Here is a 24,113-nt window from a genome sequence, read left to right as displayed (position 1 = left end):
CCTCAGAAACCAAAGTCCCGCGCTTTACCACTAGACCAGCTTTTTCTCACAGCTTAGTACTTAGTGGTTACAACTAAGTTAACTACAAGTCAAAACCAAATCCATGCAATAAGGGTTAAACATTTATGCTGTACACCCTAAAACAAATACTTAGATAAATCCGTTTATTTAAGAAAGTTTTTTTTGCATTTTCAGGCAATTTTAACTCACACAATACTACGATCATCCTCCTTAAATATACGGGTTTCAGGTAATTTTCATACACTATTTTCAATTTAAATTTAGTTTAGATATTAAAGTTTGTCTTCGTTTAAATTTACGAAGTTTAGAAGCTGGACTATACATTCAACTATCAGTCCTGTTACGTTCCAAAGCATTACGTTATTGTGTATCTCTATGTTGTTTTAAAAATTGTATAGGTATACCTGTGGATAGTGTATTTTTCAATAAAACATTTATTTATGGATAGAAAACAAAATAAAATGGCTAAAGTAAAATTTAGCCAAAAGACACACGGTAAATATAAAGTAATCCCAACGAAATAAACCAAAAGTAAAGATATACTCACAATTGTAGTTCTTAAAACGTAATATTTACAAATAGATCCAAGTCTTATATAAAGTGTTACAAAGAAAAAATCTTCTATATATTTTCAATGTATTTATAACTTACCTTTGTTCACTGCCAAGTCCCAGCTTCCAATGCCAACACCAGCGAAGTTGTTGGTTATATACTCATGTTGATTGTCCGATTGTGCCATTTTCATGGTCTGATAACACTAATAACTTAGACTACATAAACAGGCAGCTTTCAAAGAACACCAGTAAAACTTCTGACGTTTTGGGATACCGCTATGTTCAATATATTCCCATTGTGACAGAAATAGTTATTTGTGTAACTAGTGGTGAAAGTGGCACTTTGCTGCACACGAGAGCAATGTTTACGCACGAGCCGCAGGCGAGTGTGGAATGATCTCGAGTGCAGCAAAGGCCTTTTTCACTCGTGTTACACATTATATTTTTCCTACAGTCACTATAAAGCATATAAATAATTAGTCTTTCAAACACTATGCAACACGTTTTTAGGTTCAGCTGGCAACACAAATGGTGCCCTAGAGAAAGTAGTACCCGCGGTCCATATCACTCCGCTATTTTTCCTCGGCAAGAAATGTGCTCCGAGTTTTGAGAATATAGTTCCGTATGTTTTTGTAATTTGAAGTGGTTTCCGCGCCCAAAAAAAAATGCTTAAAAGGTATTTTCTTGTTTATTAAGATCGTAGGAAGGTTTTAAAAACGTTTAAAAGAAAAGTCCAGAAAGTTCAGAAATACCGAAACTATAAACACGAAATGACAGGTTAAATCGTAGTTATAATAGTCAATCAGCTGCTCATAGTATAATTATCTGTAAGTTAAGTGTTGCCAACCTATTTCCAAGCGTACACGGATTACGTGCATAATGGAACCACGCTGTTTTGTGTTGTTTCGTTGGAATCCTGATGTGCGGCAAAGTATAAACCGTACGGCAAAGTATAAATATGCAGCAATTAGCAGCTTTCTGTACTATAAACAGTACAAGGAAGCCAACTTTGTCGGGCGACTGTAGGAAAACGATTTTATTTGTTTACAAGCTTATTTAATAACCTGATGACTAAATAGATATATTAACGATGAAACTGTTTTTTTTTTCATCATATCTCTAGGAACCAAAATACTTTGTAAGGAGTTTCCGTCATAAGTTTAAATCAATCAAAACTCTTGCTCACAAATTAGAAAAAGCAGTCTTGCCTATTCCGTCAAACTAGAAAGATCAATGATGTTACAGGTATGATACAATGTATCATCTTTAAATGCTATACAACTCAGCTATTTTATCACATTTAAAAGTCATTTCCTATACAAAAATTAAAAAATATTATGAAAATGTACACAGTATATATTCATGATTAAAGATAATGGTAAGTAAATAAATATGTTAAAGCACGTGAGAGATTAGCGTTTGGGTTATATCCTGATGAAAATACCTACTTCAGTGTATAAATCTAGAATCTTCTTACAAAAATCCCTAAGTTCCATGTTTCATGGGGCATTCATTTTGCCTCTCAGGTTACTTATGAAGAATACAAAGTTATCGTTCATCTGTGATTCCTGAATAACCGAAGAGTTATTTAATCTGAAGGAAATATTACTCTCAGTGACCTGGAGAATGGCAAAATACATTCATACAAAAACTTATAATTGGACCCGTTTAGTACTCGTTGCACCGAAGCTGATTTTACGTATTGCATCACAATAACCTACAATTCATACAAAAATTTACACAAATTCTACACTAAAAATTAACCATTTAGCAAAAATGAAAGTTTTTAAATTTTATTACCTGAAAGCACACAAAATAGTCAAATAACACTTGTAACTATATATTTACACTTATACTGTTTACTCAGAAGACGGTAAATACATTGTACGTGTTATTAAATTTACAGAAAGTAAATAAAAGAAACGTCTTATAACACTTAAAACATATTATATTTACGCTTATACTGATACTCACAAGACCGTAAATATACATTTAAAAGATGGTAAGTGGTGAAAGATTTCGATTGGACATTCCAATCATCATCAGACCCAATAGGCGATTTTTTTTATTTTCGGCGTAATTTTATTTCTACTTGCAAATACGATTCCAAATAAAATTTGAAAACTTTCTAATAAATTATATTTATCTCCTTGAATACAGTCTACAGTCGAAATCTTTTTAACATTACCTATAGGTTTCCCAGAATAACATATCATAAGAGATAACTCGAGGATTATACAAGTAAACAAATTCTTGAATAGGAAGTATTTTTTCCCCTTAAAACATATAACATTTACATAAACATTTGCATTACACCTTGAAATAATGCATTCAACGTTTGTTCTCATACAACCTACAGTGTGGTTAGTTTGCGTTGATTTTAATTACAGCTGATTAACCAAACACAGTACTTGTGGGAAACTCAAACAGTTGATCAGAAGGTTTGTGAAGTTATGTTTATAGGGAGAAAAGCAAACAGACTCTTGATAGCAGCCTCCACTTCTACTAGTTGAACTTTATACTTTACTTTAATGTTTAATGCCATTACAAATTATTCAACATTATTGTTAGTCTTCATTGAGATATTTATTTTATATAAATAGTGTTATCGGTAGTGATCTGGCCATTAAATTAGATAAAATATATCTTTAAACTGTCTATCAAAATGTTGTAAGATAGTATCATACAGACTATATATGGTGTAATTAAATGGATTATTTTCGGATTGTGTCGGGTTCAAGTCAGATGGGTATCGGAAATAATAGATTTTAAAATGCCTACACGAACTGATCAAACAACAAATATGAGGTGGTTGTTATTCACTGTCCAGTAATATATGATTGTTACTTCTATATACCTAAATTGATTTAGTAAAACAATATACCTACATTCATATTTTTACCCATATTTTCAGTTTAAAACAACGACGATATGTGTTACACCAAAAATAAAAATAAAGTAGAATTTTATGAGTTAACTGTGAGGAATGGTAAATAATGTTACAAACAACTTATTACTCTGTGAGTTTATAGGTGTCTAAACATGAATTGTCTACGTTTTATTAATCATTTTATGTTCATTGAAAGATTGTAAGAAGTCCTTTAAACTTCTGTCAGTAGTATTATCGATTTTATCTTGTATAAGTCCTTAAGCAATCTAATACACATCTTAAATGTAATAATTTTTTACAAAAACCATTAAGTACTAGTGTACATGTTGCTCGAATTCGAGCAATTGCAAAGTATTAGGCCTAAAGGAGTTATTTCTAAACGAATAACAGTCATATTTACATTGAGTTTAAAAGAGTCAACTCAAAGATTACCGGTGTGTAACTCATGGAGATACTCAAGATGTACAAAACAAACAGTAATCAAAATTCCCTGTAAATATTGTATCATATTTCATAACCTAAGATTGCTTTTTAATGTTTTATACAAACACTTCCTGACTTATAGCCATATAAGGTTGACCACGTTTATCTTCGTTATTGATAAACCTCAAGCATTCCGGTCGGTTTTCTCCTTCTCAAAATGCCTCGCTGTACAGGCAACACAGGTCATTGATAGAGGGCCAATTGAGAACGAAAAGTCGTTTTGTGGTAGTGTTAGGGCGCATTGTAACCTAATAGTTGAGATTGTCCAGGGTCAGGTGCTGACTGTGATGAGTTAAGAAGCCTATTACGTGCCACTGTTCTGTAGCTGCGGTCGTTATCACGATTACGCCTCCTGTCTATGTTTCGTTTTCGTCGCGTCGTAGGCATTTAACGAAATAACAACAAATAAACAAATTATAGATACACAAAACAACGATAAATGCACAAATTAAAGTTACAATCATGCTAACCCGATCCGTCATAGCGACACAAAACAACGATAAATACACAAATTTAGGATACAATCATACTAACACGATCCGTCTTGGGGGTTATGTTTACACAAACTCAAATGGTAAATAAATGTACTCAATGCGCTCGTTGAATTGAAAAATAAATAACAGCAATTAAATTATACAGCTGATCAAAATGTAAACAATTGTGTTCTCCATAAGGATAACATGGGAACTTTCAAAGCCACTGGGGCAGAGCCCAAGGGACTTTAAAAAAAATGTAAAAAATGCAAATCTACGCGACACGCTCTTTCCAATGAGGCGTCAATGGATAAAATCGGTCAAGAAATGGCGGAGGAGTTCAACCGACAAAGTTTCATGTAGCGTATTAATTATATAGATTGTTCCATATGAAACTTATTTTGGAATTTATAGGTATGAAAGTTGAAAAACTGATACGTAATTGTTTGCGATGTCTCTTTATTACTGAAAAGTAAATTTCTTTGTTGCTTTTAATACTTATTAACGGTAATGAAGTAAACACTTTCATCCGAATTAGCAACAACAGTATAACTAGCTATAACTATGTGCACGTGTTTAAATGACTGTACCGGGGATTTTCAATACGTCACAGTTTAGCTGACTGTGCTATATCGCTCCACGGTAAACGTTTTATGTGTTGGGACTTTATGTGATTACGTCTTTTACGAAGAATTCCCTATTCATTCGAAACCAGTCCATTGTTCCATTTAACAATGGATACTTAATTCAAAAATGGGTAGACATTTATGACTCAACTATTTTCCCGTGTCTAGATGATGAGGTAACACAACATGGGTAAATTATAATTAATCAGTTAGCATTAATAAATATATTGTACATGCTCATTGTTATAATTCCTATAACAGTAAATACCGAAATAAACTAAAATCAAATTTTATTTAAATAAAAACGTATATAGATTAGTAAAGGTTGGCCTAGCAGATATTAACTTACCATCCTGGCCTCTTGAAGCACACGACACACCAACTATGCAGGTACAACAGATAATCACCACAGGAACCACCACTTCACTCCTGGAACAACATTAATACAATAAAATCTAAATCCATGACACATCAAATAAAATACAATAGAAATAAAAGGGAATAACCATCTACAACTCACATCCCCCCATATAAGAAATAATATTGTAACAAATGTGTTTTTAATGGAATGGTTTGAAATATGATACTGATCAATCTGTTCAAAATGTATATATTGAGGTGTGTTATATAGGTATATTAACGAAAAACATTTATTTTCATATGGTCAAACTCCATTAGAATAGTTTTTGGGACACCGTTCTGCTTTTAAAATATGGTTAACGGCCTATTAGGTTTTACCGTAGTTTATTATACTAACATATTATTGTACAGAGAATTGTGTAAGAGATTATTGTACCACCAGTAGAGTTGTCTACCGCTTTCCTTTATATACTTAACAACTAACCTACTTAGTGGTTAGCATTATTTCTGTATCCTACAAAAAACTATATTTTTATTGACTCAACAAATCTGAAGTATAATCCATTCCTATATTTGTTACTAAAGGTAACATTATAAAAACACTATCAAAATCAGAAGTTTAGTAATAAATAAAAAGTCTTATAAAGGCCTTTATATTAGATTACTTTTTATGGAAAATGCAATATGATGATAAGTTTAAGGAGAAAAGTGTTTTAGAGAATCCTCCTACCCTAAATTAAACAGGACATGACTATAAAACACGGTCTCCTGGACCTTGTTAGTATTTACTGTGCTTTTACCGCCGGTTTTACTGCTTGTCTTAGAACCAACGCTTCCTAACATCTCACGGACATCTTTACAGTCCTTTATGGAATCAAAGTAAATTGTCATTGGAAATATCTCTGTTATACGTTTGAAAATGTATTATAAAACATTATATTAATGTATTTAGTATTTCAAAATTTATACAAGACGTCATAGAAAATGAAACTTGCAACGAAACATAACTGCATAGAGACTAACTATAGTAATATAAAACAAATACAGCGGGCTGAATATTTTTAACTTTTTTTAAATCATAATATTTTTTGTTCAGGCTTATTATTTACAATTTCTTAGTGATATTAATCAGTTAGGTTTTTTATTTAGAACATTGCATTTAAATTACAACCAAATGTTGACGAATTTTCTTCGATGATTTGAACTCTTCTCTCCAGTTTATTACCTTACAAAATAGAACTTTGACAGGAAATGGACGTTCAATTGGCTCATCCACAACTACAATTCATTGGAATTGTGCATAAGGTTCTGTTATATGATATCAATGCTTCCTCTTAGATTTGTTGATAATAACATGGGTATCAGTTTAGCAATATTGAAATCAGTTCCAATGCTAAACCCTATAATATAGTGCATGTTTTAGCAATGAATACGCAAACTATATTATAGTTTGTGTATTCATTGGTTTTAGTTCATTCAAACGTGATATTACCCAAAGACTATCCATCTCTAAATACACTAGATAAATGTGCTATCTTTTAATTTTGTATTGTATTGGATGAAACATCAATGGTAAATTTAAAGTTGTTTTCAAAATTCAAAAAGTTGTTTAATTCGTTATAGCATTGTCTCGAGTTCGAGTTTTAAATTCGAATGTTTTTTGTTTATCATGGCTTAAACGTACTTAATTTTAATTCTTTATATGTTACCTTGGTTGATGCAAGTGTTCCATACCTATTTGCATAGAGTTTTACACTAAACTGTTTCAGACTGCAAAACCAATTCGAAAATATACAGGCTACACTTAAATAGAATACAAAAAATCTAACTATATTAAAATTATGCACCAGATTTGCATTCATTTCCTAATGAGGGAGATTATAACAAATTCCAGTAGACACCATTTGATTAACAACAGACCAAAAATAATAAAATAAATGTACAATAAATTATGTACATCAATTATTTTTTTATCACAAATTCAATACAGTTTTGTCGTCTAAACCAAGTTTTCTATTTGAGAATTGGACTAGAGATCAATGTAGCCCGCCACCCTGGCTCCGGCATTTGGGGGAGGGTTTTGGGGATGGATTGGGGGGAAGGTTTGGGACACAAGTGTTGTCTTGGCACCACTTTGAAACATTCAAACTAGCAGAAAACTTTGAATAAAATCCAACACCTCTAACCCTTTCGTCCTTAGCTTAAAGTTTTGCTAGTGAATTAAACCTGTATATAGAGTATAGATGATGGAAAACAACATATTTATTTAAAAGTGTTAAATACTTTGGGTTTGTTTTATCTCATTACGTTTTGAAAGAATTCTATAGTTAGGCAGTTTCCAAAACTCAGTTTCCAGGTAGTACCAGAACTCGTCTTGTTTTTTGACGAGTTTTTGCTTATGCTTAACCATTTTAAGTTTTTGCTAGTGCTAGTTAACATTTTATGGCTGTCAATCGTCAGGAAGATCACGAAGTTCATCAAGGACCTTGAATTCGACGAAAATTAAGACTATGTAGTGTGAGAGCAATGCATTGAGAATGAACTAGTACAGATGTGTTGCCATCCGACGGAATATAAGGCTGTTCTTCAATTAATAACAAATCCACATTCTTTTTAACCGACTTCCCAACTACCAACAAAAGGAGGAGGTTCTCAATTTGTTTGTGGCGATGTTTTTTTTTCTATGTATGTTCACCAATTTCTCTGTGATTCTTTTACCGATCAGTGTGGTTCCACCACCAAAATAACCAGGAGAGTTTCTATTTGGTACCTTATATATTATGTTTAAGTATAATATTTGTTTCGGTGAAAAATTCTGAAAACCTTAAATATTTAACATTTATTTTGTTTACATTTGTGCAGATTGTTTACATTTGTGCAGAGAAGGCAATAAATAATGATAACATTCCTACAGCTGTTAGTTGAAACCATTTAAATGAAGCTAGAGACAATTCTTCATGAAACAGTTGCTTCATATTGATCAATAAACTATTTCTTGCCATGCATTTTGTTTTGGTTACTATAAAAATGTATTTTAACGTTTGATCTGATTTGTGTATAGAGTAATTCTGTTTTTAGTATTGAATATTCTGACTTAAAAAAAACATATATGTTTCAGTAAATAGCTGTTTGATATTGACAAATAAAGGTGTATTGTGATAACCAAAGCATTCGTAAAACATGTCTAAATATAAATTAACTGCAATTATTCCTTACACGACCTAAAAAGTGTGACATTGCAAAATCGTCAATTGTCTTAAAAGTGTTAAATATTTTTATTACTAAACATGCATTTGCAGATGTGGAATGTTTATTGATATTCTTTACCCAGTTACTATATTATCATATCAATACTATTATGCCTGCTTCGGAAAGTCCTAGAGGAAGATGATTTGCAATTTCGACTAGGCTATATCTTGATCAAACAAAACCACCTACATGGCTTGCACCACTTTTAGCTGAACCAATCGTTCATACACATATTTCATTTGCAGATGTGGAATGTTTATTAATATTCTCTACCCAGTTACTATAACATATCAATACTATTATGCCTGCTTCGGAAAGTCCTAGAAGAAGATGATTTGCAATTTCGACTAGGCTATATCTTAAATAAACAAAACCCCCTACATGACTTACACCACTTTTAGCTGAACCAATCTTTCATATAATATTTTCCAAAGGTACTATACGTGTTATCGACCAATTTTCCACTTTTGAGAGATTTTTTACTGCTGGTAGCTGAGGAATAACTTTCATATTGTTCCAAAAGGCTTGAGACGTTACTGTATTTCTTTTTATAATGTAGAAGTACACCGATTGCAGGAAACGATGATGTCTGACATTTCAATGTATCTAGAAAAGACTATTAGTTTTTCATTAGAGCTAATGTAATGGACAACTCTTTCTTTCTTAAGGAATATCTAAAAATGTTTATTTTCATACCCATTGATTATGTAACCTGAACAGGTGACTCAAGCAGTTTTAAAATAATGATTGTTCTGTGGAACTTTTGATTATTACAAACAGTTTTGCTTATCATAAAACCTCAAGTAATTAATATATAAAAAATTATACAGTCACTAAAAATTATAAAATAATTTATTTTTGTAAAAAAATACAACCGACTTCAAACGCTCTAAAAAGAATGAAATAATTTCAATAAAGTAAACTTTTGTATTAGGCAAGCTCACGTATCTCAAGTCGGCGCGGCTCAAACTGCAAATATGATTGAAATTAAATAATGTGCGTGTGTGTATTTTGAAAATCAATAAATTGTAGCTGCATAACATAAATATATAAAAATCATACTAAACTGTTTTGTTTATATATTAAAGGAAATATTTTATTGTATTTTATGTTTACTTCAGAATAAATGCATTATGAAAATAACACACACAAATTTTCTATATGAATAGGAAAATAATTTAGTTTGATATTATGATAGGGAAAAGAAGCTAGTTTGGTATTAAAACGTTACTTTTCCATGTTAAAACATTATAATCTTTATAAGCGTTATAATCTTTTTAAAGATGCTCGTTAATACCACTATAATGCCGATCTCTGATTACGGTAATAAAATAACACTTAACACATAACTATGAAAAAGACATGCAGATTAACAACTTTAGTTATAGATAGTCACCTGCAATATGGACACCCTCCTTCAATTTTGTTTCAAAAATCATCATAGAGACGCGCCGACTTGAAGTACGTGAGCTTGCCTAATACAAAAGTTTACTTTATTGAAATTATTTCATTCTTTTTAGAGCGTTTGAAGTCGGTTGTATTTTTTTACAAAAATAAATTATAAGTATAAATGTTTAGTTGATATTTTCCATGACATTGTTCTGAAACTTTAATAGTCTGTTCTTCAATAAAGTTATCCAAAGTAATCTAAATAAAGTTATAAATGAATAATTTTAATTATATGAAATGATTATATTTCAAGAATACAAACTACTATGCTATTGGGGAAAAGCAATACGTAAAGAAAATCTGTAAGTATAGGATATCTTCTTCTACAATATAAAATCTGTATAAACTATTCATTTTATAGCTATTTAAAGCTGCTAAGCAATATACATTTCAATAGCTGAGAAATAACGTTATCAGTAAGACGACTTATAGTAAGAATAGTAGAAAAAAGATTTAAGTTTTAACCTTTTAGTACAATATAGATTCCAAAATATAATCCTGTTACAAGAGAAATATAGAAATGTAACGAAATAATTGCAGTATAGCTTCAACGAGTGTGCCTATTCATTTTTCAAACATTTGTTTCCCAATACAATCAATCACTCACTTTGCTAAAATGGATATTCAATAACAATAGGGCCAGACTGACAATTTCTTTTCAACCTTTTTACCTCTTTTATCTATTTGTTAACGATAGGCCTACATTTTGCCTAAGTCTGCCATATGTTTTTGGTTAGTAAAAATAAAGGCATTTTATTTAATTTTTTTTTAAGTAAGCAAACTTACGTTTTTCGAGTTTGAATGTTAGTTTATGATACAAATTTCCAATATGAATGTAAGTTGGATCAGTGGTATTATCATAATTTATCCCCTAAACCCTAATGAAGAAAAAATTCTGAATGCTCAGTTACAACATACAATGTTTGTACAACGAAATCGTAGATCACTACCTGCAAACTAGTTACACGACTTCCGAGTATTTAGCCAATATACCATCGTTTTTATAAGTATATAGTTATCAGGTTACTTAATTTAATTGATCAAACACTTTAAACTTTAGTTTATGTGTATGTTACTGGCAAATTTAATAATTAGGCATCTTATATAATGACTAGGAATTTTAATAATCGTACATTCCCTTAAAGTACGACATAAACCTATTTGTACCTGCCTATTCAGCTGGCTCAACATCAATAAAGTATCAAGTGCGCTTCTCAGGCTTTTTTATTCACTTTTGTTGCCTTGATTGTCCTTCAACTTATTATTATATACTTACTGTGTAGCCCTCTATGTTTCAATAACGAAAATATTACCAATGAGGTGTAACAAAATATATTTGTTTAATGCAGGACCAAAAGTTACTTCCAGTTGAAAACTTCCCGTTCCGATCCCGGATGATGGTACGAGAAAAGGTGATTTATGGCATATTTCATCTCTAAAGACAGATAATTGTTTCAATAAGCTTAGTGCTACCAAAATGATTTTGGAACAGCCATACTCAAAATCACGAATCTCCGTCTTCAAGAAAAACTATCTTGGAGTTGAAGATGCTCCTGACTTTTTAGGCCTACTGCTTCAATACCCCAGTCATCAAGAAATGGTTTATATAAAATAAATCTGAAAAACTAAACGCAAACTACAAAAATATATTTGTGTTACTATGTTGTGTTCCCATGGTTCGGGAAGTACAAGTTACAATACGCCTTTGGTCCCACTTGCGTGAAATTAGTAAAATTGCTGAAATACTGAGGCAAGGATAACTTGTCAGTGTAAAGGTTATTAGTAATAGTCAAGTAATACAAAGTCATTTTTATTAATTTTTTTTCATTCGCCAATATAAAAAAGTGAGCGTTTTAATTAACAACATACAATTGCCAAATTAATTGAAAACTTTCTCCATGTTATAAATGTAATTATACTTTTGGTATGCTCATATTAACTGCATGCATGAAGACTCATATTTCGTATAAGTTCAATGTATTATAAAAAAAAAACTATCTTAAACACTACAAAACTTTAGACAAAATTATATGGTAACTAATAAAAAAAAATTAATTTGTTTTTAAATTATCGTTAGTTGTATGTTTGGTAAAGAACGGGAGGGATAGGCAATTTTAAATGCAATTCAAGGTAAGCAAGCAAGCCGGGAATCTAAAGTCTTATACATTATTGAAAACCTCTTTCAGCGTTCCTCGCTCCACTCATGTATGTGCTTCAGTGCTTCCCGTTGATGACTTTCAATTGTTCTGCTCAATGCATTCGAATTGAACAATAAATTAGTTTATTTTAGACTCCAAATTCATTTTTTTGCGAACTTCTCTATAGGGAAGTAGCTATTACTGTAGGTCTCATGGTAAAAAATGGTAAGACCTAGGCCCGGGACCGATTTACTTAAGCTTGAATGAATTCTCTTATGAATGAGTGTTATTCTTATGGAGATTAAGTCAACTTTTGTCGTTTGTTTGTTTAACGAAATATTTTGAATAAACGGGGCAAATCTATTAAATTTATTCTAAGCATTTACTTGTTTATCCAAAAACACTTAATTTCACACCCTCCCTGTAGACAGCAAACCTAGGTAATCGTTAAACCTAATGTTATTTAAAAAGATTTATTTGAAAATAGCTCAGGTAAATGGAAATTTGCTTAGTCCGCAGCTTTGCTTCGGCGGCGGTTATTTCTTTCTTTCACGCATATTTATTAACTTCAACATGTCATGTTAAACATGCATAGAGAAAGAAGTAAATGTTCACTGATGATGTTCTTTTGTACCTCTTTGGAAAAAGAACGGTGAAATGAAATTTAAAATATATTTTAAAAAAAATGAGTTTGGTTGGTTACAACGCTCACTATAATAACCAGAGGTTGCTAGTTCATTCGTGTGCATTACATTTATCCTGGTTGTAGTTGCCTTAATTTTATTGTTTGGCTGTCGAAATCGATTCAACATTAAATGAACGTTCAAGTTGTTTAACTCAGGGTTGAAGTAGTCTAATCAACTAATCCCTAAAAAAATATATAAACAAACTCTCAAAAAACTAATGAGTATAACAACTTATCCAATGTAAGCCATTAAATTTTACCATTTCCAAAACCTAAAAATAATATATCAAATCAAGTTACCTTATCAATCCACAAGTTGAAATGAGAATGAATTTCAGTTGAACAGAAGGATAAAAACTATTCTTATGAAATCATGGAGTAAATGGATCTTGGGCGGGTTACACACCGGTATCGCAGACATAATGTCGCCGATATTTCTGATGTCGCGGGCATGATGTCTGCGACATATAATAAAATACAACCATGGAAATAGGCACGTGCTGGCGACATGAAAGTGAAGGAATCACAACATTCATCAGTAAAATAATGTCATCGTCAGAAAAAGATTATGTGTTGTTGCTGTTGTTCTTTCTACAAAATATTAAAGATAATTTCATGGTAATTTTTCCAAAATACATTGTAATTAGACAGAGGTCTAGCTTAAATTATGCGGCTGATTTATTTATGATGAATTATCATATCATGTTAAGACCAATTAAAAATTGTAGTACAAGGAACAAACAAATATTAAATTGTAGTAATATACATACTGTGTTGCAATAAGTAGGTCTTTTTAGACTTGTTTATATTTTCTAATAATTAATAATAAACAAAATAGAGTGAAATAACGTAGAAGTATCTTATTATCATTGTTTTATTTACAAATCCTAATCGTAATGCTTGATAAATGTTGTTTGGGTTAAAGGACCATTGTGTATCTATAGGTTAATTAAACATTTTATCATTTAATTGTTTCTGATATTTTATCATAGTATGTATAAGTGCGTAAGGTAAGCAATTAACAAGTGTAGAATGTTTTGTGTAAACTAGAATGTGATGTTTGTTGGACCAGGATTAACATGCTTAAACCAAACTTTCATAAGATATAACAATCAGTAGTACTCTAGATTATGTTTTTAAGAAATTTCAAGTAGTTGAGAAAACATGGGCGTAGGGTTGGAGCAACATTATGTTTACCATTCAAAATTGTTTCAGTTAAAAGTCGAGATAACGTGATAGCTGATTATAAATCAATATATATCGATAAGAAAGACATTGCTCTAGAAATCTCTGTAAGTATTGTAATTACTATCCCTAGTCAAAAAGAAAACTATTTAAAGCTAAACGAAAGTAGAGTTTGTGAAGAGGACTTAATTTATTTACAGCGAAATCATGAAATCAAATTTGGTAAAATATTAAATATTTTATTTTATGCTTCCTTGAACTAAAAGAGAACCAGTACCAGGATTTAGAAATATTAAACATACATAGTTCAAGTCTCTAGCCAAAAAGAAGTTAATGAAAAATATAGAGGTTTATATAGAGTTTAAAAGAAAGACAATTCTTTCAAAGTCTATTTTACTGTAAGAGTCATACTCATCCTAGTGCATATATTTTACCCAAGACTCTGTTATACACTTCGTAGTTCTAGCATTCCAAGGCGCAACAAGCTTTATGGTGCTATAAATTTAACAACTTTATGAAATATGTCTCTGTTGGAAGTTGTAAGAGCACTTTATTATTAAAGTTTCATTTTTGTTGCACCAAGCATCTAAGCATTGAAGTGTATTTTAAGATTGTGTAACAACAATATTTGTTTTGTTTGAGATAAGGAAAAATGTGCAAAATACGAAACGATTATGCAATATGTTACCACAGAGGCCTTATTTTTTGTTTCTGCAGCTTTAATGGTAATATTTTATATAAATTCTGTGACCTATTTTATTTTACTTCACGTGTTGATAAGGTTATATTTATCTCTAGAAGTTATGCCAAATCTGACCTTATTGGTACTTTTCTTTTATCTTTCCACAATAGGTTTAATTAAAAAGAAACCTACAGTCAAGATAAGTACCTAAATTGTTTTGATAATGAATGTCAAAATACTATTGATAGATATTATTTTTAAGTAATAAGTATAACAATAAGTAAAAGTATGATTTGTATATGGGATTATAAAGATTAAACTACCATAATATTAAATATGATTTTGGGTTTTCGTGAACAAACACAAACTGTACTCTGGTATTGTCAGGACACGGACAAAACAATAATTAACATTACATCAACTACTTTTATTGCGTCGGTTTAACTATTTGAAATGTCTTAAGCACATAAAAAATAATGTCGTAAAATACTGTGACATTGTTGAAATTTAAATGGTAAACAAACTTAAGTTATTTCTAGTCACAGATTGTTCATGGTCTACATTATAATGACCTACGATTAACTTCATAATTTTCCATAGTATTTTTAATGTTGAAAATGTGATTTTTACCATCGTGATTACACAACCAACGTATCTTGAATTATTTTACTAACACTATTTTAACTTATACTTAACACCGAAAAGTATATTTTTATTAATGGAAAATATGATTCTACTCAAAAAGACTATGGTGGTATGTAAATAAAGAAGGTTTGAGTTATTCAAGCACCTCAGACCCTTGTCGTAAGGTCGTAGCGGACGAAGAGGTTATTGAAAGGAGTTCTACATAATTTATTAGCTTTGAGATTTACCGGAGTGCTAAGCCAAAGATGAATAAATCATGTTTTAGCCTTGTCATTCCTGGATAAAATACTATTGTTCTATTTGGAAAAATAGTCCATATAATCCATAAAATAAAGTATACTAACCAAGTTGTTATACATAAAACTACTTGTTGTTAACTTCTTTCACGTGTTAGTGTTGGTTGAGTGCTGGTATCGAATAACCAAAACTGTAAAATGAAGAGTTAATGATGAGTTAATGTTTGTAATTGTTCGCAGATCTTTGCATGCAATCTGCAAAATAATTTAATTCCCTAAATATAAACAATGTTGTATTTATTCTTTTGTAAAAGTGCATCTTAAAATAATATACCAAATTAATTAGAATTACCATGAAAGTTAGATATCTAGATATAGATATATAGAATACAACAAAGCCTAAACACTTGCAAATTTTATAAACTGAAATAAAGGTTGGTAATAGAGCAGAAAGCTAATTTAAATGTATGCATAGTGTACTTGTTTTATCTAGCAATTATTGTGTGTTTGCCAACCCGGCTAACGGTCTTATAAGAGAAAGTAGGAAAAATGCAAATCTCCTGCGTGAATCATAGACCTGTCTATATTATGGACATTTTTTTTTGTAAAACTTGTACCAAAAATATGGAAATAAAGCATTGTTTTTTTTTTTTTCATTTCAAAAGTTAGATATTCTCAAATTTTACGACTTTCATAAACCACAGGAAGATATGAAATGACACGTAGAGGTGCTCCCTTCCCTCGTCTATTGTCACTTTTCAAAAGACCCTCTCCTTTCAATCATGTGTTCAAAACTACCCTTCACAGTCTAGCTGCAAAAATCACATACGGCAAAAAATACATCTCCATTCCTTAAGTTTTACTATCTCTTCAAATATAATCATTTACACATCTTCGTTGGAATCCAAATAGGACGTACACTATCTTTTTTGTTTAAATTATTTCTGGAATTATTGAAATAAACCTACTAGTCTTCATTTATATTTTTACATCAATTATACTAGCAAAAAGAATTTTTACAGCAGTTTTACCTCTTCGAATAAGTATGTATTACTACCACATTACATTAAAATTGAATGTTATTAAATGTTTTTTTTCACTATTGTAGCTGCTTATGAAATAGCTTCACTTCTTTACCTTCAGTTATGGAATTTCAACTTTATATAAACCATAGTAAAATCAAATGCTTAAGGTGTAATAAAGCGAGTATTAATAGAAAAGTAAGTGAACACCTTTTGTTGAAAATCATACCAATAATTGCTGTTTGAAACCAATATAAAAACATTTATCACGAATTTAGAATGGCTACAGTGTTGATAAGTATGAACAAATCCGAAATACAGCTCTTTGAATGAGTAAAACGTTTAAGCATATATGAATATATTCCCCAAAATAACACAGTTTTGTTCTCAGCAGGCAAGTCGGAGATAAAAGTTTAATTTCAAGCTTCAATGAAGTTAAAAGACTCTCCTTATACTTCTCAACTATATATTGTAGTATTTTTGGCAGATCATACACTATCACCATACTAATTAAAGACGTCCATTTTATCAAATCTAACGTTGTAAATAAGGAATTGAATTATTAATAATAATGTTCAAATATATAAATGTATATTTGAAATCCTATTAGGAACCACTTAATATCTACAGTATTAAAATGAGGGATTAAGATAACAGTAAATTGTAAGGGGTTTGTGCGATAGTAGGAGGTTATCTTCCCTGCAATATTATGAAGTGTTCTTTTGATCGACGAAGGGTTGCAATAGAGGGTTGTTGTTGAAAAGTGACAATGAATTTGGGAAGAGACGCGCCATCGTGTCAAAGTATCCCTTTCTCATGCTCATCAAATATATGTTTAAACACGAATAGTTAGTCATTTCTTTAACGTAAGATAATATCATAGTGAAGTTTATTTTTCAACAAAGCTTAGTAAGCAATATTGAATATTCCAATGTGAATTATGACGTCATTTAAATCAAAAGGCATGTTAACATTAGGCATGCTATTATAATATAATAGCCGATCTTTGCAGGTTGGTTTTGACATATCATGTCAAAAGGCATGCTACTATTCATTTTAATTATTGTATATAATAGCTTTAGTAATTAGACATTTAATTAATTATTTTTAGAATTATTTCAATTTGTAAAAACGACGGTTAGTAATCGAATTAGCTTAGTTACAAAGATTTATTTTTTTTCTCTTACGTTATGTAGATTAAGGATAAAAAACAGTGTTAATCCCAGATAATTTATATTTTGATATAAGAGGTTTTCTGTCTAAGTGTATTGCAAGAGCTATTGTATTCAATACTCAATATGACGTCACAACTGAGCCGTAGTAAAAGCATCAAATCAATTTGTACATTACAATACTTTGAATAAGGCTTTAAATAGTTTTTATACGTATGGCCGAATTTATTGGCGATATAATAATACACCCATGACCACTAACAATAAAACACACAGAAAATCATTCACTGTTAAATAATAAATGAGCTTGTTATAACATTTATGCCAGAAATACAATTTTCGGTATAAATAGTGATAATTTGCGTTTCTGTTGTAATTTCTTTATAATAATTTTGATATCCAACTAGGTGATAATTTTGGGATATGTTTGTTTATCAAGAAACATTGAAATAATTTAAAAGTAACTGTAAAATATAAGCGTTTTATATCAAAGCAAAGCCAGGGGCTCTTGCAAGCGCATTTTGCTGGGTCAGCCCTATAAAACTTTAACTCATGTTTGTGAGTTAAACCCTCTTATTTTTTTATATACTCTTAGCTCATGATTACAAACGATGTTTATAACGTTGCTTAAGATTTTAGAAAAGATACATGATTTAAATTGCTATACTTCTTTACTTCAGTAAAAAAATAAACTTAAAAATTCAATGAATTCTTGTTTTATTTTATTGAAATTAAATCGTAAACAATATATTTTAAACTATACGGCGTGTCCGAAAAAGAACTCCCTAGTTTTTAATATACCTCGCAATAGTATTAGTTTAAATAGATGAGTACTCTCTTTCTTACATACTATTACTTTATAGTCCACTATACAAAATTAAAAAAAAAAAAATTAAATTATTATTATTATTATTATTGAACTAATAAGTTATTATATTATTATTAAATTATTATTATTATTATTATTATTATTATATTTATAATTATTATTATTTTATTAAATTATTGTTATTATTACTAAATTATTAAATTATTCTGTTAAGTATCCTTCGGTACTGTAGAATATACTTGTAAATATTAGTTTCATGCTTTGGCAATGAGTTTGGTACACCTGTTTTTGCCTTCTGACGCATTCAGCTCTCAGCGCTGTCAGTACTGTCAGTGCAATGGCTTCTCCCTAGAAGAAAGCACAATGTGTAATTTGGTTTTAGGAAACAAATTCCGTTACTACTGTGCAGCGCAGTTTGCGGCCCTTTGGGTGAGATTGATGGTGTGAAAACTGATTATTGATTCTGTGGTGATGTGATGTATTGATTGTAATTAAGTGAAATGTGTTGGTAATTGGCTGTTGTGGGTGTTATGGCCTGGAGGACCCTAACATGTTGCAATTAAGAAAGTGCTGTACTCTACTACCATCTTGAAATGACAATTAAATTGGAAACGTTGTTGGGGAACCAGAGGGCGGAAATCTTTACCCAGACCAGAAGCAGGCCAAGCCAGCTTTGATTACTTATTTTTAACTATTTAAAAGAACTATAGCTAACCTTCCAAACTAAACTGGTAGATAGTGTAAATGGTAATGAATAAAAAACAGGTAAATATCACTCCCTAACTCATTACTGAATCAATTTGGACTCATAAGGCGATTCCTGAAAGAATTGATACTTAAGCCTTCAACGTGGTGATTTTTGCATGTCTAGGAATGATTACCTCGTTAAGCGAGGTAATCATATAATTTGGAATTTACATTTCTGCGAATGGGGCGAAAGCCTGCCGGCTTCCCCTTAAATAATTAAACTAGCCTATCATCCTGGTCTTAGCTCTACTTAATAATTAATTATAGACTCATCCTGATAAAACGAAGGCATGTCGATCTCAGTAAACGGACAATCAGAAAATCCAACGAAGGGGACGGAGGCCGGCGACAGACAAGACCGAGGAAAACTCGATTTCGTAGCTCCTTGACGTTTCTCGAAAAAAAGGCAAGCGGCAGACCGAAGGAGGCGCGCCGATCGCAAGGCCAGCGATTTAGTTGTGTGGCACTATATAAAATAGTGGCGCTGAGCGTCACAAGTTTTAGGCGTGAATATCGTGGTATTGCACCTGATCCTATGTCAATCCGTAAATGGTTAGAACAATTCAAAGAGACTGGTAATGTTTTAGAAGGAAAATCGCCTGGAATACCAACTGTCACACCTGTTATTTTAACTAATACCTGGAGCGATTGAATACCATTTGAATCTGAGGGGGTACAAATAGTTCGCATATCGAGGTGTACTAGTGTTAAAAAACTTGTATTTAATTACCTTTCATCAAATGCATCAGTCAATATAATGTTCAATAAATAAAACCATTCAAAATTAGGGAGTTCTATTTCAGAAACCCGGGTAGATTTTTGCAATTACATATTTTTATGTACCCATTGGTTACCAGAATATACACGTACCACAACAGAAAATAACGCGGGCGTTCGTTTTCGTAAAACTTTTTTTAAGAATTCAGAAACAGGTATTTCCTACAAGAGAAAAGATATGATACCATAAACGTCGTTTATGACTTCCTTTTACGGTCCTTGTGACGAGTCTGTACCCATCATATCACAACTTGTGTTCCTATAATGTTAAGTGATACAGCCACATTACATGCTGAACAGTTTAAATAGTATATTTTTACCATGAATGGTAATTGTAGGGTGAAGAGGAACTGCTTTTTGGCATTAATAGAGAGCACTGATCCACTTTTATTCAACATTTTTTCTAGAATGTATACTGTAAAGCAAACTGATACCTTCCTAATATACTGTATTACATTGTTTGTAGTTTAATAAGTTTTATTATAACTGTGTCATGTTTAAGCATATATTTCATGAGCCTTAGAAATTGATACTTTGACACGATGGGATGTCTCTTCCCTAATTCATTGTCACTTTTCAAACGACCCTCTCTTGCAACCCCTCGTCGTTCAAAAGAACACTTCACAATATTGCAGGAAACATAACCTCCTACTATAACACAACCCTCTTACCATTTACTGTTATGTTAAACCCTTATTTTCATTTATAATAGTGCTTTAGACAAAGATACAGAAATTTTGTTTTATTTGTTGTTCTTATAAGCTGGTCCTGTTAGCCATTGCCTTTTTACTACTTAAGTATGTAATAATGCTACATCGTACGTAAAACGTACATCAAAAGGCTTCAACAAATGCATCAAAAGTATTTTTATCTCGTCTTTCTTTTGTAATTGAAAAAAATAAATCATAATATTAAGTGATACACTTAAGTTTCTTTGTTTAATTTTTATATTCAATTTGACAATATAACTGCGAGGTTTCTCTAGTGTTAGTGTTAGATTACTACTGCACATCAAGTCACTCATGGATGAATCACAATGCATAAATACGTTGTCAATTAGCTAGAAGTGTGTAATCTCGATCCAATAACTATATTGTTTAGGTTATTTTCTTTTAAAGTATTGTGCAACACTTAATACCGTACGAATTTAAAATCTAAAATCTCTTTTACCCAAAGGACAGCGAAAATAAAATGTACAACCCTATAGCCTAAAGAACAGCTGAAATAAAATGTACAACCTTATAGCCTAAAGGGCAGCTGAACTGAAATGTACAACCATATAGTTTAAAAGATATTACATTGTGTTTTAAGTGGTTCAAGGGGAATATAACTGTGTGTAATTTTAGATTCTTTTGGTATATTTCATCAAAATATTCACTTTAAAAGGGGCGAAGCTAAACATTCCAGCCGTACCATTAGTGTTATTCAGGTATATAACGACATTCCATAGCCACGAATATGGTACATAAAAGAGCAGTCTGGAATGCTTGTAAACTAGAATGTCAACGAAACATTGTTAATCTGGGTGTATTCTTAGTTGTAATATTGAGACAAATTTCAATAAAGTACCCATTCAACATCACTCAATAAAATCTAAAATTGCAATCCTGCGATTTCCATCCAAAGATTTAAAACCTGGGAATTATTCATTACACCATTTTTTACTGAAGGTTTGTAATGAGTAAACTAGTATTGAGAGTCATAAAATATTCTAACTTTTATAAAAAGAGTCCTAGTGCATTTGGTGTGTATTAAGTGTTGCATTGATTTGGCATGACATCATATTTAACAGATGAGGCAAGTTTGGGGCTGGAAACTAAGAGTTAGAGCCTTTCATTATTCCGTATAGGTTATTTTTTTACTACTAACAATGATTAGCGTTTAAAACTAACTGACCCACCAAGTTCCATTATAAGCTATTACCTCATATCAATATTTTCACTATTACCATTTATTCATTACTTCGTAATCAGCTATTTTTATACCTTAAGTACTTAACGTGTAAGAATAACCGTAAGTGTAATTTACGGATTCCTGGTCGACTTCTAAATTACATAAAATGTAATGGAATGTGTGTAAGTGTGCTTAATGCTTAGACGTCCACTTTGAGATTCTTTTTTACTTCAGCTGTTTCATACTTTAACCTACATTGCAAACAACAGCAAAGCATATATTGGAAATAATATAAACCATCTCTAGGTTTACAGATTGTTGTGAGAGTGGTTATAAAAGCAACAAGTGTAAAATTAACTTACCGAAATGTATTTGTTGAAACAGGATAATTGTGCATACCTGAAAATGTATATAAAATTAGCAAAAGATGACTGTATTTTTTCCTACTATAAACAATCAAATCAATCATCAATATTAATCATTGAGCTTAATCTTGTATTGAGGGATTAACAGCGTTGCCATTGCTAATTAAATTGTATGAATACTTTCCCGCCTAAAATACACAGTCAATTACGTATCTTGACAGTTTTAATTAAATTGCTAAAATATCTGGCAGACTACAACTCTTGGATGTTATATTGTACATCTTCTATAGGCTTTCCTCAATAAGGTGCATATTTGAGTTTGACGTGTTAGAATGAAAAACTGAAACAAGAGAATTAGCAAATTCAACAAATAAGAACAAGGTGAGTCCAGGCTTGCTAGGGATTCCTGTGTCTAATTTGCATACAAAGGAAAACATGTTTCCCCACAGCTCATCTTTGGCAGTCTAATTATCTCATAAGCTCCATTACAGATATACAAACTATAAATTGGAACATATTTTTATAATTAGGTAATACGATATGATTTCTTTTAAACAATTATTAACTATTTACTAATAATAATTGTTGTTTATTCATTTTTTTACTTAGAAGACAAGATATTTTTCTTGCGGTTTTTATATTTTCTAATTTATAACTTTGAACATCGTGGTTTTATGGATGAAAGAAAGTATATCTCACATTACAGCCTATGGCTTATACGCAATTACTGTTCTGCTATTTCTCATGTTTGGTTATCCTTTCATACGGTAAATTTATTGTACTAATGCAATAACTCTCTGCAATAATGTTGAGCGTAAACCATGACTCCAAGAATTATGATTAAAAAAATAACACACTTTATTTACATTAAGTGGTTCTCTGCTAAATACGGAAAACGATTTCCTGAAAAAGGAAGTGTATTTTACTGAGTGAATGGAGGTTGTGCCTGCATAATGGTTTTACTATTTTCAAACAATTTCATTCTATAAACAACGCGGTGTGAATATTTTATGGATGTGAGTCTGTGATATATCAAAACCAAACGTCACAAAAAAATATGTCCAAAACATTACAGTACTTTAGATATGTGCTACACTCAAATTTGTATGACATGTGGTTCAGGGTGGAAAATATTACAATATTTGTATTTAGTATTGTTACAGTATTATCTTGTACCCACACATTATTTTATTTAACGCACGAAGAACAGTACTAATAGTATTATTTGTAAATCTAAAATTAATATCATCACAATCTTTAATAGGGATCACTTAAGTTAAATGTCCTCTAAATAAAAGGGCTTCCAAATGGATTAAAATATGTATCCACAAAAATACCACAATTTAGTAAGGAGGCAGAGACACTGCAATATTAAACCTGGGGTTCAAATCCTAGAACTTCCTTTTTGGACGGCCCAGTAACTTTTTAGGTTATAAACACTTCCTAATTAACAAAGGAAAAACTTTTGTTCCATCTCTATGACTTGATTCTAATTAGAAAATGTTGTCACCTAGTTTTAATTACTTTTTTATGTCATTTAGCACAATAATGTTACTAATTAATGGTCAATAAAAATTGTATTCACAAGCATGCGATTTTATAACTAATTTTACAATATATTATAATGTTGTG

The 24,113-nt window shown here is 30.9% G+C and overlaps 1 protein-coding gene across 5 annotated transcripts in view; it reads right to left on the bottom strand.

Annotated features, from left to right (window-relative positions):
* Positions 1-24,113, bottom strand: part of LOC129003884 (collagen alpha-1(XVIII) chain-like) — a 427,462-nt gene that overhangs the window by 286,647 nt on the left and 116,702 nt on the right. For all 5 annotated transcript variants that reach the window (XM_054432216.1, XM_054432217.1, XM_054432220.1 and 2 more), the window contains exon 2: positions 5,397-5,476. In XM_054432216.1, the coding sequence (XP_054288191.1) occupies positions 5,397-5,476 (80 nt within the window). The remainder of the gene's footprint in view (positions 1-5,396; positions 5,477-24,113) is intronic.

The sequence above is a fragment of the Macrosteles quadrilineatus genome, unplaced genomic scaffold (genome assembly GCF_028750875.1).
Source record: "Macrosteles quadrilineatus isolate MER2022 unplaced genomic scaffold, UCM_ALF_1.0 Scaffold_9__3_contigs__length_116548681, whole genome shotgun sequence".
In the NCBI taxonomy this organism is placed as follows: domain Eukaryota; kingdom Metazoa; phylum Arthropoda; class Insecta; order Hemiptera; family Cicadellidae; genus Macrosteles; species Macrosteles quadrilineatus.
The sequence above is the reverse complement of the archived record's forward strand: the minus strand, read 5'-3'. Positions and strand labels throughout refer to the sequence as shown.